We start from the raw sequence: 15,933 nt of genomic DNA on the forward strand, positions 1-15,933 counted from the left end.
GCATTAATTTGTTAATATTATATGTCAATTTTTATTTTTTTACGGACAAAGTGCATAAAATCTAATATTGCTAGTCAAAAGCATAACTTCTATATTAGGTACACTAAGTAACCAATAATGTGTCATTACTCCCAAAGTGCATTAAGCAATTTTTTTATTAAACAAGCCTACAGAATGAATTTCATGCGTGCGGTGGAGAGTTGATGCGAGCGCAAGAAAAATAATACCTAATTTGCTTTCGAGAACTATTTGTTAATAATCGATTTCAATGGGAAATTTGATGAAACTTATTGACTTCAAAAAAATAAAAGTGTCATCGTTGCCATTATTTTGGTCCCTCATGCCAATGCGATTTTATAAAATGCTAAAATATAGGGATCCGAAATCTGCGATCTGATTATAATAACAAAAAGATTTGAAGACTCATTCAAAACCTGATCCACAAAATTAATCCGAGAAATGACATATTTCCTTTGGAAAAAATCCCTCCATAAAAATCTTTTTCATAGAAAATGTTACGGGTAGAAAGTTCAAAAATTTGAAAGTATTCAAAACTCAATAAAAAAATATGAATCATCAGGATGCAATTATAGAGCAGAGTGCCTTTCAAGAAGCTCAGCTTGTCATTAAGCTTCAAGAATGGCTAATAAATATATCTCCTGCTTCTTTACCACAAATTGCCCATGATCTATTGTTGTCTGTGTTTGTCCAAGATCAAGATAGGATATTCCAATTACTTTGGAATATCATAAACTCAGTTTCTATCCGTCCAAAAAACATTCAATTATATGTAAATTTAATAGTCGAACTTGATTCTCATTCAAACGAAATAAGTACGCTTTCATTAATCCGCCCATTAATTGTACGAATGTTACTAACTCCAAAACCATTCATAGAACAATTTTTGTCAAACGTCGGAGATTTTTTATTTCTTAGAAGATTAATAAAAGCATTAAATATGACAACCACTGACGTTGTGGCACAACTACGACACTTTTGCGAGATGCATGAAGATCTTAAATACTACCATTGCTTAATATTCGCGATATTTGCACCTGAAATTCAAATTGCCGACACTCAGCTGTTTTCAACGTTGCGTAATTTGTTTTATGAAGAGTGGGCGGCTCCATCTTGCAAGCCAGTTCTTAAAGATTTTTTCGATAATATTACAAATCTTAATCGAAATAACTGGAGGTTGCTACAAGAATGCTACCTATCCGGAGGCTATCCAGAATCGATAAATGTAGCAATTAAAACAGATAATATCAATCTTTTTCAAGAATTATCAAATTCGCCAAATTTCTCACTTGATCACCATATTCGTCCTTCAGTATTTGAGTCATGCCACTTCGTCCAAAGCGAACCAAGCCTAATACAATACGCAGCTTTTTACGGATCTTTAAGAATTTTTAAATTTTTACTTCTCAACGGCTCCGATCTCAACCAAGAGGATGCCAACGGATCGACATTGGCCCAATTCGTTGTTGCAGGCGGAAATGTCGAAATGGTTAGAATTTGCCAGCAGCGAAAATGCGACTTTAGCGGATGTCTTCAGATAGCAACACGATTCTACAGATTTGATATATTCGATTGGCTACATTTCGCATATTTAAACGATCTTACAGAAGTACATCCGAAATTCGGAAACGTTTTCCACGAAAGCGCTGCATCAAACAACGTCAGACAGATTATATATTGCATAGATAATACATTGGACGTAGATAGTCGTTCATCTGATAAGTCTACACCTTTACATTATGCCGTGAAAAATCGTGCAGCTGATTCCATCAGATTACTGTTATCTATTAACTCTCTGGATGTCAATGCAAAGGATAGTACCGGAATGACACCTCTACATACAGCAGCTCTCTTCGAAGAATCAAGAATGGTCGTTGAATTACTAAATTGCAACAGAATTGACGTGAATTCGGTCAACAGATGGGGAATGACACCTTTGCATATAGCAGCACAAGATGGAAATACTCAGACAGTATCAGAATTGATAAAAAGACCTGAAATCGATGTAAATTGTAAAGATGAGAATTTTATGACACCTTTACACTACGCAGCACAAGAGGGTGAATTCGAAACAGTCAGAATCCTATTGACAGCTAAGGATATTGATATAAATTGCGAAGATGCACAAGGATTGATACCTTTCTCGTACGCAGAAGCATCTGGTATGGAAGAAATAACTCAATTGTTACAGGATTGGGTGAATACTTAATTGTTTGTATATTATATTTGTTATATATTGTATTTTTTTATAGATTTTTTTTATTATTTTTCCAATGCAGTAAGTGTTGTTGGAAAGATAATTTGATATAGAGAGATTGATGATATTATGTGGTAACAATACCAAAAAAATTGGTTTTTATATAGAAATTGGTTATATCATGTTATTTTATAACTTTGTTAGTTAATAAATAGATAGTATTGTTTATAAATATTCTTGCTTTTTCATTAATTCTGTAATCGATCGAGATTGACAGAGTTCAAAATTTAGGTTAATTTTTATGTCACGTAATCAGAATTATAAATGCCAGATACAAATGATTATGATTTCATCATGATTTTGTGATCTAATGCTTGATTTTGATAATTGTTTTTAATTTTCTCTGTTTTTCTTGGTTTTTAATGTGTTTTTGTTAAATACAGTAGTATACAAATCTAATATTATAATTACATTGTCGTTTTTCTGGATAATAAAAAAATCGGAAATGTAAAAATTGCTATTTCTTTTAAGATTAAATTAGGTTCTAGTTTCACGTCATTTTTTATAAAGATTCATCCATGAAATAAAGTTACAGATCAAGGTTTCAAAAATAATTAATTTTATTCCTTGTAGAAACATAATATATTATATGGCAATATTATTGTAAATCGTGTAATTATATCAAATCCCAAATAAAAATAATACCTATTGTTTTTCATATCACTATAAAAAAGAGATAGCTATCGTTAATTTTCAAATCACATTCAAAAAATGTCGCGTATGCAACAAGCAGGCGAAATTCAGGAGATGACAATGAAGCTTGCATCTCCTGAGCAGAAAGATCGTGATTTTGCTTTCCAAAGACTTGTAGCCCTTGAAGCCCAAAACGTAGATTGCTCAGGTGCTTTCGCAAATGTTTCAGGCTACAGAACAACAGATCCAAAGCAAGAAATCAAGGTCCGTCGTTTTATCGGTATTTACGCAGAGCGCTATGTTGAAGCTCAGCCAAACCTTGCAGATTTAACAGTCCAATTATTAATGAACGAATTCGAGAAGCCAGATCCACAAATGAAGGGTGTCGTTGTCCGCCAGATCGGCCGTATCATCAACGATGCTAACATCGATCGTTTAATCCCAATTGTTATGAGAGCTTGCTCTTCTGATGATCCATACGTCAGAAAGTCAGCTGCTCTTTCTATCTTATCCATCCACCAGTCACGTGCTTCATTCGTCGAGAAATTCAAGCTTGGCGCTCAGCTCAAGAGATTAGTTGAAGATTCTAACCCCAACGTTGCTGCCAATGCTATCTCCGCTCTTCTCGAAATTAACCAGAGCCGCGACCAGCCACTTTTCGAACCATCATTCTCCACAATCAACAACTTACTTGCATCAATCGATCAAACAACAGAATGGGCTCAAGTCCAGATCTTAGATTACACATGCAACTTCAAGCCAGATAACGCCAACGATGCCCGTGGTATCATTTCCCGTGTTTCTACAAGATTATCCCATGCAAATGCCGCTGTCATCCTTTCCGCTATCCGCTGCTGCCTCCAGATGAACCTTTACATCGATGACCCATCCAAGGTCAGAGAAACCCTCACAAGAGTTGCTCTTCCTCTTGTTACATTACTCAACAACACAGCTCCAGTCCAATACGCCGCCATCAAGTCCATTCTCATTCTCCTTCAGCACTACAGACGTCTCTTCTCATCCGAAGTCTCCATCTTCTTCTGCAAGTTCGATGATCCACCATACATCAAATTAGCCAAGCTCGATGTCATCCTTACACTCTGCAGCGCTCAGAATGTCGGCAAAGTACTTGAAGAACTCTTCGATTACGCTCAGCAGGCAGATGTTGAATTTGTCCGCAAATCCATCGCCGCTATTGGTAAAATCGCCATTACATTCGAAGCCGCTGCTTCATCCTGCGTCGACAAGATCGTTGCTCTCGTTGACAACAAGATCGAATACGTTGTTCAAGAATGCATCGTTGTTGCCGCCGATATCTTCAGGAGATATCCAAACCAGTACCTCGGCATTCTCGCCAACATCTGCGGAGCTCTCGGTGCCAAACTTGACGATCATCGTGCCAAAGCCGCCATGGTCTGGATCATTGGTGAATACGCCGACAGAATTGGCAACGCAGGCGATCTTTTGGACGCCCACTTCATCGATGACTTCCTTGAAGATACACCAGATGTACAACTTGCCATTCTCACCGCTGTATTCAAGTACTTCTTAGTCAACCAGGAAGACGGACAAGAGATGTTCCAGCAGGTCATTACAATGGCTACATCACAAGTAGACAACCCATCAATCAGAGACAGAGCGTTCCAGTACTACTGGCTCATTTCTGAGTGCCCAGATTACGCACAGCAAGTCATCATGCCAGAGCAGAAGCCTCTCATCAAGACAGAGCTCTACTCTTGCGATGCTGAACTTGTCAAATCTCTCATTCCTTTGGTCGGCACTTTGTCAGTTTTGTACAACAAGAAGCCACAGGAATTTGTCGACAACGTAAAGATCATGAGTCTCGCAAGCCTCGGCGGAGATGGTGGTGTCGCGGAAGGAATGAATCTCCCAATTGTTGTCGATGGAAAGTCATCGAATTCACTCGAAGTCAGAGCCGCTTTGGTACAGATCGGAAAGGAAAGCCAGATCACTATGAGAATCACAAACTACAATGAGAACGCTGACCAGATCAAGGACATCGCGTTCAACAAGAACATCTTCGGTTACGCACCAGAGAAATCCGGATTCCCGAAGGAGTTGCCATCACAGAAATCAATTTCTGTCACTGTTTCAATTGCATTCGATGCAAGTTACACACAGGGAGCACAGACATCATCAAACTTAGATGTCGCCATTCTCACAAACGCTCCTTCCCCAATCATCTTCCACGTTCCAATGAAACTGGAAACAATCTTGGTCACAGACCAGGAAGGTGGTAAGTTCACAAGAGAAGAGTTCGTCAAGTTCTGGCAGTCACTTCCTCCATCAACAGAACTCACAACAACAGTAGACAACGCAAGAGTCGACTCTATCCCTGTCGCTAAGAACCAGTTCAACTCAAAGAGATTATACTTCAACGCTAAGAAGGATAACACTGCTTACTTCTCTGGAAAGACATCAAAGGGTGAAGGATTGGTCGTTTTCCTCTCATTCTCTGATGGTGGAAGAGTTCAGGCTGGTATCAGAATGCAGGATAGCGTTTTGGCTCCACTCATCCTTGAACTCGTCAAGAACGTAATTCAGTAAAAATTTAAAAAAGTTTTTTTCTTCTTCTAAATTTTATTTTTACAAGAAAATTTATGCCACTTTTCAAGTATACACTTTGCTTTATCTTTATGCTGGGTAAAAGTATCTTTCGGAGCATTTGTATTGGAATTAACATGTAAATATTTCTCTGTATTATTCATGTGGAATATATGAGTTAGAAGATGATCAAATGATAAACATTTTTTGGTTTCAAAACATATTTTGGTTTGAAAAATTAACTTTCTAGAATATGTTTTAAGGGCATTTGAATGTGTAAATTTTGACAACATATTCCATTATGAGATTATCTTTGATTAAGGGTACACGGTCCGGCCAAACGAAAGCTATCGTTAATGCTCAATATGGCCAATATCTAATCATATCTAATAAATCTACATCATATTTATATTCTGTTTTTGATTTTGATCAAAGAATAAGCTTCAAAAAAATCAAGATAAGGAAATTTTTTAATTTCAATTTTGGAATAGTATTGAAAATGTGCCGTGGATGTTTAACTTAATTTACTTTTTAGGAAAGTCGTAAAATTTTTTCCACTATTCAAAAAAAACTGTCAATTACTTATCAAATGAGTAATGTTCTGAATTACTATAGTCAGCACGTTGAAGAGTGGCTTTATAAAGAAGATTTCTTTGAGATGCGAACAAAAGATCAGATTTGTCATATTCTTGACAACGCAAAACTTACAATTCCGCAATTTAATTTGATCCTTAAAAATATTTCTAAATTTTTTAGCAATGAAGACCACTTTGAGATATTGAAGCACATCCATATCAATTTTCTTAACGATGGAATCAATTACTTGTTTGTTTTAGATTCTCTTTCACAACTTCTCAATTTCCCTCTTCTCTCTGAGATAAAAAACCATGCACAAACACTCATCACACCAAAGTCAACTTCTACAACACAAGAAAACACAGATAAACTTAGAGGAATTAGTAAAATATATAAAAGTGATTGGGAACATCGAAATGCAATTTATGATATTCTTAATAAAGCATTACAAGAAGGTGACGAATCTACAATTAAAGTTTCTGTAGATGAAAATATATGCTATTTTTATGACTCTAATAAAAACAATATAATACATTATGCAGTGAATAGGGAAAATCTCAAACTTATTAAGTTATTACAAAAATTTGGTGCAAGAATGGATATTAAGAATGATAATGGAAAAACAATTCTTCATAAATTTTGTGTCTATGGTGGAAATTTAGAAGGTGTGAAATTTGCTCTTAATTTTATTGATATTAATGATAGAACTGGATATTTAAGTACGCCACTTATTGAAGCAGCAATGGCTGGTGAAAGAGTTATAGATTTCCTATTGTCTCAGCCAAATATAGATGTCACGGCAAAAGATGATGAAGGTCATACATATATCGATTATTTAAATGATAAAAATCTAAGTGATCCCTTTTATTATAATTGCAAAGAGAAGGATGTTCATGGGCAAAGTTTCATACTACACTTACAGATAAACAAATAGAAGAGGTTCGGTCAATCACAAGAATGAATTAGAAGACATTATTACAGAGTTACATTCTAAAGTAAAGATGAAAAAATCAAAATGAAATAAAATTTATCAAAAGTGTTAAAGATAAAATAATTGAAACCGTTGTTAAGGAATAAAACAACTTATTTTGTTATTAAAGCATTACATGGTTCCTAATATGGTTTTTATACTTTTTTGGAATTAAAATACACCACATACTGATGTCATGAAAAGAAGTCAGAAAGTGATAAGTACACACCTAATGATAAGAATATATATATATATTAAGGGTGCTCTTACCACTTTCTGACATTCTCTCAATTTTTTTGACATTCTAGATTTTTATCCAAATTTTCTAAGGTAAAAGGTTATTAATTTTGTTCGGGAAGAAGCTATTTTAAATCACTACTTAGTACTTTATATTACTGTTATACTTTTTTGCAATCACAATAAAGATATATTGATATATTATGGGATCATATCAGACAGTAGTAAGTGCACCCTTAAAGAATGCATTTACACCCAGTTGACATCCTCGCGTCTGTCTCTCAAATTATATCCTCCAAAACAATAAAAAAAAATAATTAATAAAAAAATTTTATTTCAAAAAAAAAATGAAAACTTTTTTTCTCTCTCTCTCTCTCTTTGAATTCCTGAAGTAAAAGATAAACAAAAAAAATATATAAAATAATACATAAATTATTAATTGTGTTCCAACCAAAATGCACCACTTCCTTTGTGTCCGTGGTGGTGGCTGTGGTGATGGCTGTGATGATGACTGTGGTGGTGATCTGATTCATCATCTCCATCATCACCTTCGTCGTCGTAATCATCGTACATGTCATCCATGTCGTAATCGTAATCGAAGTAATCTTCCTCTTCTTCGTATGGATCAGGCGGGTCTTCAATGTATCTCAGTCTACTTCTGAGGACAAATACAATGATGAGGACACCGACAAGGAAACAATAGTTGGAAATCGACATCAATGAAAACATAATTCCTAAATTCCTGATGATATATGTTGTGACTAAAAACAGTGGTGTTTGTATTAATGAAATTGTTGGATTGTTTGATGTGATGTTGTAAATGGACTTAGTAAGGAATGTATTGATATCTTCTAACGGTGGTGTCAATAGATTTGTTAAACTGGTTTCAACAGTAGACCCGTAAAAAGTGTCAATATTCTCCCATGTAAAGTCAGTGGCGAATTTACGGGCGTGGTCTTTCATTGAATCGAACGCTATCGGAATTTTTTCATCCAAATTTGTCCTGAGTTGTTCAAGACATTTCTTAATATTATTTATGGATGTGTTGGTTGTTGCATTTTGTGTGTTTGATGCCTCGTCGTCGATTTCATTAATTGTATCGTTAATCTTCTTGTCAAAGTCAGGAATTTGGTCTGAAAGGTCGCGGAGGGTCTGTGCGTTGAGTATGAAGCCGAGTTTGCTGTTGATTTGGTCTGTTGCTTCATAGGAAATGACGCTTTTGGCCGCGTAATGGAGTTTTTCAATGGCATCAGTGTTGATTACGGCCGCAATGTAGTAGAATGGTCCGATCTTGTCCAATTTGAGGAAATTGCCAAGGCCTGCTTTGTACGATGAGTTCAGGAGGTTGCCAAGAGGATCCCAGCCCGCTATTGATGTCTGGTAGAACGGCAATTTGAAGGAATACTTCGTTGTGTCCTCGTGGTAGATCGGGATATCGAATGATGGGTATCCGATGGATGAATTATCAACTAAACTGAGGAGTGTCTGGATCGTGTTGTTGATTGATGGCATAACTTGGTCGTTGACGTGGATAATCAACGTGCAGGCTGTTGTTGATACCGTTCCGAAGATAATTATTAAGATAACGCAAATAAGAGGGAAAATCCAGTTGAATCTTGAGCAGAAAACGCCGCAGAACAGGCCATGGAAGGCAAATATGTAAAGACCAATGAGAATCAACAGTGCAAATGCAAAGACTAAGAAGGCAAGAGCAATGAAAAAGAAATATTTCTTGTATTTCGACAAATCCTTGCCCATTAGGTTGGAAAGAGTAAGATCCTTGTGGCAGAATTCATGGACCTTGTCGAAATATTTAGTTGTATTCAACTTTTCGGAGAAATTCTTTTTATCAATTTCGCCTTGAACGTCGTAGTCCTTTGCCTGCTGGATATAATCATCGATCTTGTTCTTGGCTTTGTTGTACTGCTTGTCAACATCTTCTTTGGCCTTATCTACGTCATCATTTATGTTAACTTTGTTAATTTTGTGTAAAATGGTTGGATCTGAGTTAATATTGTCTATCTCATGATTAATTTGGGAAATGATCTTGGAGATATTGGAGCTTGCGGCGAAAAGTGGGAAAATTGAGCCATCTTTTGTAAGTCCACTGTAAAGGTAGTCAAACTTAGGTCGCAATGTGGTATTTACGTTATCTATAATGGTTAGATATGTCTTGGGAGTGTTGTTGACTGCATCAAGAACTGAAGTTTCAATTGGCTTGATAATGTCTTCAATTACTGTAACATTTGAGTCTAGTTCAGCTAGCGTCTTGTCAATGATTTTATCTATATCAAAGAAAGCTTGTTTTGTTTGATCTAGTTGGTTAATCATAAGGAAGACACAAACTGCGCCAAGGAACAAAAGCAAGATGGATAAGTAGAAGAAGACGAGCTGTAATATCTTTGGAGACCTCTTTTCTACTGGTGAACCACAGCATGAGCAGCAAATACAAAATACTTGTGTAATGAGTGCGATGATGACTAAAGCTACAAGTATGAATGAAGAAAGTGCAAATCCAAGAAGGATTTTAATAGGGTTTTTTGGTACGTCATCTTGGATTTCATTGATAAAAGTGTTGAAATCAAATCCGAAGTCAACGCTTACACTTGGATTTCCGAATTTAACTTGTTTGATAGTATCTATATTCGTTGCATCGATTTTTGTTGGTAATAATGTAGTTAAAGCATCATTCAGAATTTTATACGAGGAAATTTTTGGAGTTGAGTTAGTAGTTGCTCTGGAAAGTGCATTGTTAACCCATTCTTCTAATGGAACTGATAATTGTAAATTAAATTGTGTTACAAATTTTGCTTTTTTAAAGGTAAGTTTCATTAAACTGTAATGCCAATCGGCCCATTTATAGAATATTCCTTTGGTATCCTTATACACTGAATAATTTACTGCAGAAGCGAAAGAAAGCCAAAGAAAAATCATTCTGTTATTTTAGAAAAAAATTTTTTTTCCTCTAAAAAATTTCAAGCTTTTTTTCTGGGGTGTTGAGGTTTTTGAAATCATCTCAATTTCTGCCATATTTAAAAATTAGATTTCATTTAATACTCTGCATGGTAAATTATAATAACTAAACTTTTTGTTTTGAAAATCTATTTTCGACTTTTTCATGAAGCATTTCTCAATTTTCATAAAAAACTGAAGGTTAAATAATATATGATGTTGCTAGAGATACTTGAATATAATATTGAAATTTTGCAAATTACCTCAGACTTTTCAGAGGATTGAGTTGCCACTCAATCCTCTGAAATAGTCTGTGGTAATTTTTAGTCTCTACACTATTTCAATATAAGCTCCATTTTTAAACAGTTTTTAAAAATCGAGCATTGAAAAGTGTGATGAGACTTCAGTATTGATGAAATTGAAATAATTGATTGTTTAATAATAAAAATAGTACAGCATTACATTGTGAACAATATTTGATAAAAATACTTCCAGTCGGTGGAAGTTTTTGTAAAACGGAAAAGATAATATAAAATGATTTAAAAATATATAACTATGTTAGTATATTAAAAAAGGTAATTGAACTTTACAATTCGAGAAGCTCAAAAATACTTTAAAATTTTGATGTCGTGAATGATTCTTGCTCACAAAACTTCAGATGACCTATAATTGTTGTAAACAGAAATTCATCAAAAGTGACACCTCAGAAAAGCTAAAATATTGAATTTTTGGAACTTTTGATAGAGCACGCTTTTAAATATTAATTAAAGTAAATGTATATTTTGTAAAGATTCTTTTTAATAAAAAAATAAAATTTTGAAGAAGAACACAAAATCTTCTGAAAAATAATATCACATAAACTCATATTATTTTCTAATATATAACTATTTTATATAAAAATCAAATTCAATGATCTTAAAAGCGAAGGATAAACCTCAAAATTTACGAATATAATGAGTGGGAATATTATTTTTCAGAAGATTTCATTCTATATGCCTATGAAAAGTACTCTCAAAACTAACTTTTTCCTAATTATAATTAAATCTAGAATATTGTATTATGCTTAGTATTATTTCATTTTTCTCATTCAATTTAGAATTTACAAATGTCAAAAAATTGAGAGCTGTCACTTTTGATGAATTTCTGTTTATTACATAATAAATTAAAAAGGCCTTAAAATGCAATTCTCGAAAAATATTATTTTTTGATAGTGTTAATATTGTTAATTGGAATAAATAAATGGATGATACAGAACAATGCAATGAATGTTTTTTAATTGAATATCTGAAAAGTTCAGATTTTTATCATTTTTTCAAATAATAGAGAAATCAGATAACATTTATCAGATTTTTCTATTAACTAAACGATTTGGATCAAGAATGTACTAAATATTTAAAAAATAATAAATTTTGAAATTGCTTTGTTTTTTATATCTTTAATAAGATGTGCGTTTATAGGAATGTTTAACAATCAAGTTGCATTTCTCATTTAATCTGATTTTTTTTTTTTAAAAAAATAAATAAACATTAAAAGAAGCAACCAAATGAAACATTGGTTTGATGACTCACATTTAACGAAATAAAGACTCAATATATTGAAACACAAAAAAAATATGGAAAGATAAACGAGAAATAACGACATATGATCATGTGGAATTGATCTTCAGTTATATCATATACATTCTAAATGAAATTTAGTATAGATAAAGCCAAATTAATCCATGTGAAAAAATAGTCCCGACTAAAATATTCGAATTAAAACATGTTTTGTTAGTCTCTCATGTTCTATGGAATTTTGGAAGTGAGGGTTGCGAAAAATCCAATAAAATTGTTCCATCCAACTTTCTTGAAATTATCAATTCAATTTTTGAATTGCCGATATGATTTAAAAGGGCGTGAAATTGATTGAAAAGTTAACAGATAAGCTAAATAGTATTTGTTTAGTATTTATTCAGAAAAATTTTCTTCAAAAATATTTTTTCAAATTTTTCATTTTTGATCGTTTAATATACCATATTAATATATCAAACTAGCAAATTGTTTAGGTTTTGTAATTTGTAAAATCATATTCAATTTAATTAATTAACTATTTTGTTTTGTAGATAAAGGTGATGATTATAAAATGAAAAAATTCTTGAATTTATAAAAACTTATTAAAATTGAATGCTCTTTCAAAACATTTGATAAATTGATTCATAATTAATAAATAAATTACTTATATGGATATTCTTAAATAATAATCATTTAAAATTTACGGTTTTAAAAGTAATTAGTTGAATTATATTGAACTGATAGTAGGTCGATGAATGTAAGTGTAACGATTTAAATTTTACAAAATCGAGGTTGAATAATTGAATCAATTATATTTTTCAAGAAAACCGCTTAAATTATTCAATAATGTCTTCGAGGGAGATACTTGCTATATTTGATCGATTTCAAGAAACTTTAGAGATTGACGTAGATAATGTCAGCACTCGGCGATCCACATTGACTATGCCTTTGCTCGACAGTAGTGACGTAAAATTGATATTTGAAACTGCGTTAGATTTAGTCAAGAAAACCGGACCATTAGCAAAAATCCAGTCTCCTTGCGTTATAATCGGTGATTTACATGGACATTTTCTCGAATTAATTCGCTTTATTCAAAAATTTGGATTACCAATCGAAAAGACTTTTGTATTTTTAGGGGATATAATCGATCGAGGTGAATTTTCTATAGAAACTATTTCATTCATTTTCCTTCTTAAATGTATTTATCCGAACAATGTTGTAATAATCAGAGGTAATCACGAATTTCATTCTATTTTCACTCATAACGGATTTTTCAATGATATATTATCGCATCCTATCGAGCACATAGCCTTTACGATGCTTGCAAGAACCCTTTCATTTCTTCCTCTTGCTGGAGTAATTGATAATAAATATTTTTGCGTCCACGGAGGAATAGGTCCAAATGTATCTCTAGAAAGTATTTCGAAAATCGAATTACCCGCAGAAACATTTGATGACCCAATAATCAATTGTTTAGTTTGGTCTGATCCTGACCAAGCAATTTCAGGATTCAAAAAATCACCACGAGGTCAAGGTGTACTCTTTGGTGAGGACTTATTGACTGAATTTCTCAAAGAGAATAACCTTCAACTTATTATCAGGGCTCACGAGGTCCAATATGAAGGTGTTGCAGTTCTCTTTGGTGGCAAAGTTTATTCAGTGTATTCAGCATCCAATTACTGCGGAAATGTCGAAAACTATGGCGGCTGTCTCTCGATAAGCACCACCGGAGATATCACAATCGATAAGTTTCCACCGCTTCAGTACTATAGGCGTTGCTTTACAATATTCAAAAAGAAGAAAATTTCTCAATCAAAAACATTTACTAACATGCCTACGTTCAACAAGCGATCGTCGTCTCCTACTAGTGAATTTCTCCGCAATTACGTACAGACTCAGCAGAATAAGGATACTTCTTACGCTCATATTCCGAAACCAACTACAGTTAAAGGTGCTGATATCCCTTGTTTTGTTCTCAAGCGTAGCCAAACTAATAAACAGGTGACGCTAAAAGAAATAAGAAAAGATGATCCAGGCACTTCTATCAAAAAGAGAAAAGAAAAGTTATTAGCGAAATTATGTATTGTATAAATTGTTGTTTAGATATATTATATACTAATTGATTTTTAGCACGGATTTTTTTTTGGTTGGATTCAAAACTTCTTGAATTTCCTTTTATTTGAGTGTACAATGACTATCTGATCCTGTCTGAGTTCAAATCGATCTTATTTCATTACCTTCCAAGAATAATTTTACGCTCATATAAGATAAACTTTCTCAATTCCGATTTATTTGGAATAATTTTATGGGCATTTGATTTCTAATGTGCAAGGGAGATATGCTGAACTGTTAATTATTCATTTCTTTTCGCTTCGCATTAACAATAGAAAATTAAATTACATCGAACTATTATAAGCTTAAAATCTGCATTTTTATAGGCAGTCATAATAAAATTCATATGATTTTTGAGGTCTGCAACCATTTCTAATAATGTTATTGGATTGTTATACCTACTTTCCCAACATTTAGAATAAGGTTATTGCCCTAAAATTCAGTTATAGACACTTAGGAGAGCGTTTAAACCATGATATTTTGGCATATGATAGAGAAACATCTTATAAACATTTTCAGTATGTTTTCCTATAAAATAACGATCTCACATGAAATTACTAAAATATCAAATTTTGATTTTCACTTTAAAGTTGGGAGAATACTCTACAGTGACAGGGTATACAATTTTAACCTTTGTTTTGATTATAAATAAAGTATTGATAGAGATATGAGTTGTACAGAATTATACACGTGTGTTTAATCACATGTAAGTTGTGCAACAATAATGGTTAGCTAGATAGTATATTAGGGAACTGTGATTTATGATCTAATTCAATAAGATGTAAATGATATTCAAATATATTAAATAAATGCGAATGTTCAAGATGTGGAATCAGTTAGTTAATTGTTGTATATAGATATTTTACTGTGATTAATGAATTTTTTAACAATTTAAAATTATCAAATTTCAAAATATGCGCAATGAGATAATTTGAGAGTATTTTGAGAACTGAAGACTTATGATTTAGTGTTTTTGAATAAGCACATCAATATAAAGATAGAAAATAAATTGAGATATAATTTTTTGAAGGTATTATAAGGGTGGAGGTAGTAGGATGAATTTTTAATGTTCTATACTTTCATGGCAAATAATTAAATAGAAGTAAAACTTTGTTTTAAGAATTGAAAATTTTAAATAAAAAAGGAATGTTAGTAATGCTAATTTATTTGATTCCGGGGGACACCCCGGTTATCAAATATATTTATTAAAATGGAAAATCTCTCACTTTTCGAAAAAATCGAATCTGCAAGGATCTCCGATTCTCGATATGATAATTTATTTGATTCCGGGGGACACCCCGGTTATCAAATATATTTATTAGAACGGAAAATCTCTCACTTTTCGAAAAAATCGAAACTGCAAGGATCTCCGATTCTCGATATGATAATTTATTTGATTCCGGGGGACGAGTGCGGGACAAATTTGCCAAGTGTCAATTTTTCAATAACCTTAAATTACGCTTTTTCTGATTTTAAAAAATAACCTTAAATTATATTTGAAGAAATTATGTCTATGATATATGTTTTATGCTAGAATCTTGGAGTTTTCATGCACTACACAAGAGCTCCAAGGTTCCAAGAGTGAATGCTCAATAGCAATTATAGAGATGTACCTTTTCAAAATGACTTTTACTGATTAAATTTAATCAATAGAAGACATTTTGAAAAGGTACCTCTACAATTAGATATACAAGAGATTCAAAGCTTCATTTCAGATAGATTTGAAACTTTGAAACTCTTGGTAGATTTTGAGTGAATGCTGACAATCATCTTTGAGAAGGTTTTCTTTAAGAAAACCTTCTCAAAGAGGTTTCTCAGGAGCCCTGAGGCTCCCTTTCGTAATGATTGGGAGCCTTGGGGCTCCTGAGACGAAGAATGGCTTCGCCGAATCTTTGATCAGCAGAGGCCAAATGAAAAGGCCTCTGCTGATGGATTCTCAGGAGCCCTGAGGCTCCCTTTCGTAATGATTGGGAGCCTTGGGGCTCCTGAGACGAAGAATGGCTTCGCCGAATCTTTGATCAGCAGAGGCCAAATGAAAAGGCCTCTGCTGATGGATTCTCAGG

General features: G+C 33.3%; 5 protein-coding genes across 5 annotated transcripts, besides 4 other annotated features; 4 read left to right on the forward strand and 1 right to left on the reverse strand.

The window, feature by feature from the left end:
- Positions 1 to 548: 548 nt before the first annotated feature.
- TVAGG3_0543310 (spectrin binding) lies at positions 549 to 2,434 on the forward strand (the record flags this gene model as incomplete). Its single annotated transcript, XM_001580459.1, has 1 exon — positions 569 to 2,227. One exon carries the CDS (start codon positions 569 to 571, stop codon positions 2,225 to 2,227), a length of 1,659 nt encoding a protein of 552 aa, XP_001580509.1.
- Positions 2,435 to 2,980: 546 nt separating this feature from the next.
- Positions 2,981 to 5,488, forward strand: TVAGG3_0543320 (adaptor complex subunit beta family member family; the record flags this gene model as incomplete). Its single annotated transcript, XM_001580458.1, has 1 exon — positions 2,987 to 5,476. One exon carries the CDS (start codon positions 2,987 to 2,989, stop codon positions 5,474 to 5,476), a length of 2,490 nt encoding a protein of 829 aa, XP_001580508.1.
- A 574-nt stretch (positions 5,489 to 6,062) lies between these two features.
- Positions 6,063 to 7,159, forward strand: TVAGG3_0543330 (temperature-gated cation channel protein; the record flags this gene model as incomplete). Its single annotated transcript, XM_001580457.1, has 1 exon — positions 6,063 to 6,983. The coding sequence occupies one exon, from the start codon at positions 6,063 to 6,065 to the stop codon at positions 6,981 to 6,983; it is 921 nt and encodes a 306-aa protein (XP_001580507.1).
- A 114-nt stretch (positions 7,160 to 7,273) lies between these two features.
- Positions 7,274 to 7,495: a mobile genetic element.
- Positions 7,496 to 7,606: 111 nt separating this feature from the next.
- Positions 7,607 to 10,241, reverse strand: TVAGG3_0543350 (transmembrane protein DDB G0292058 family; the record flags this gene model as incomplete). The annotated part of the gene is made up of 1 exon (XM_001580456.2): positions 7,692 to 10,190. The coding sequence occupies one exon, from the start codon at positions 10,188 to 10,190 to the stop codon at positions 7,692 to 7,694; it is 2,499 nt and encodes an 832-aa protein (XP_001580506.1).
- Positions 10,242 to 10,878: 637 nt separating this feature from the next.
- Positions 10,879 to 10,916: a mobile genetic element.
- Positions 10,917 to 11,324: 408 nt separating this feature from the next.
- Positions 11,325 to 11,361: a mobile genetic element.
- Positions 11,362 to 12,528: 1,167 nt separating this feature from the next.
- Positions 12,529 to 14,278, forward strand: TVAGG3_0543380 (phosphoprotein phosphatase protein; the record flags this gene model as incomplete). The annotated part of the gene is made up of 1 exon (XM_001580455.1): positions 12,605 to 13,849. One exon carries the CDS (start codon positions 12,605 to 12,607, stop codon positions 13,847 to 13,849), a length of 1,245 nt encoding a protein of 414 aa, XP_001580505.1.
- A 1,000-nt stretch (positions 14,279 to 15,278) lies between these two features.
- Positions 15,279 to 15,933: part of a mobile genetic element that runs on past the window's edge.

This window comes from Trichomonas vaginalis, chromosome II, assembly GCF_026262505.1.
Source record: "Trichomonas vaginalis G3 chromosome II, whole genome shotgun sequence".
NCBI lineage: Eukaryota > Parabasalia > Trichomonadida > Trichomonadidae > Trichomonas > Trichomonas vaginalis.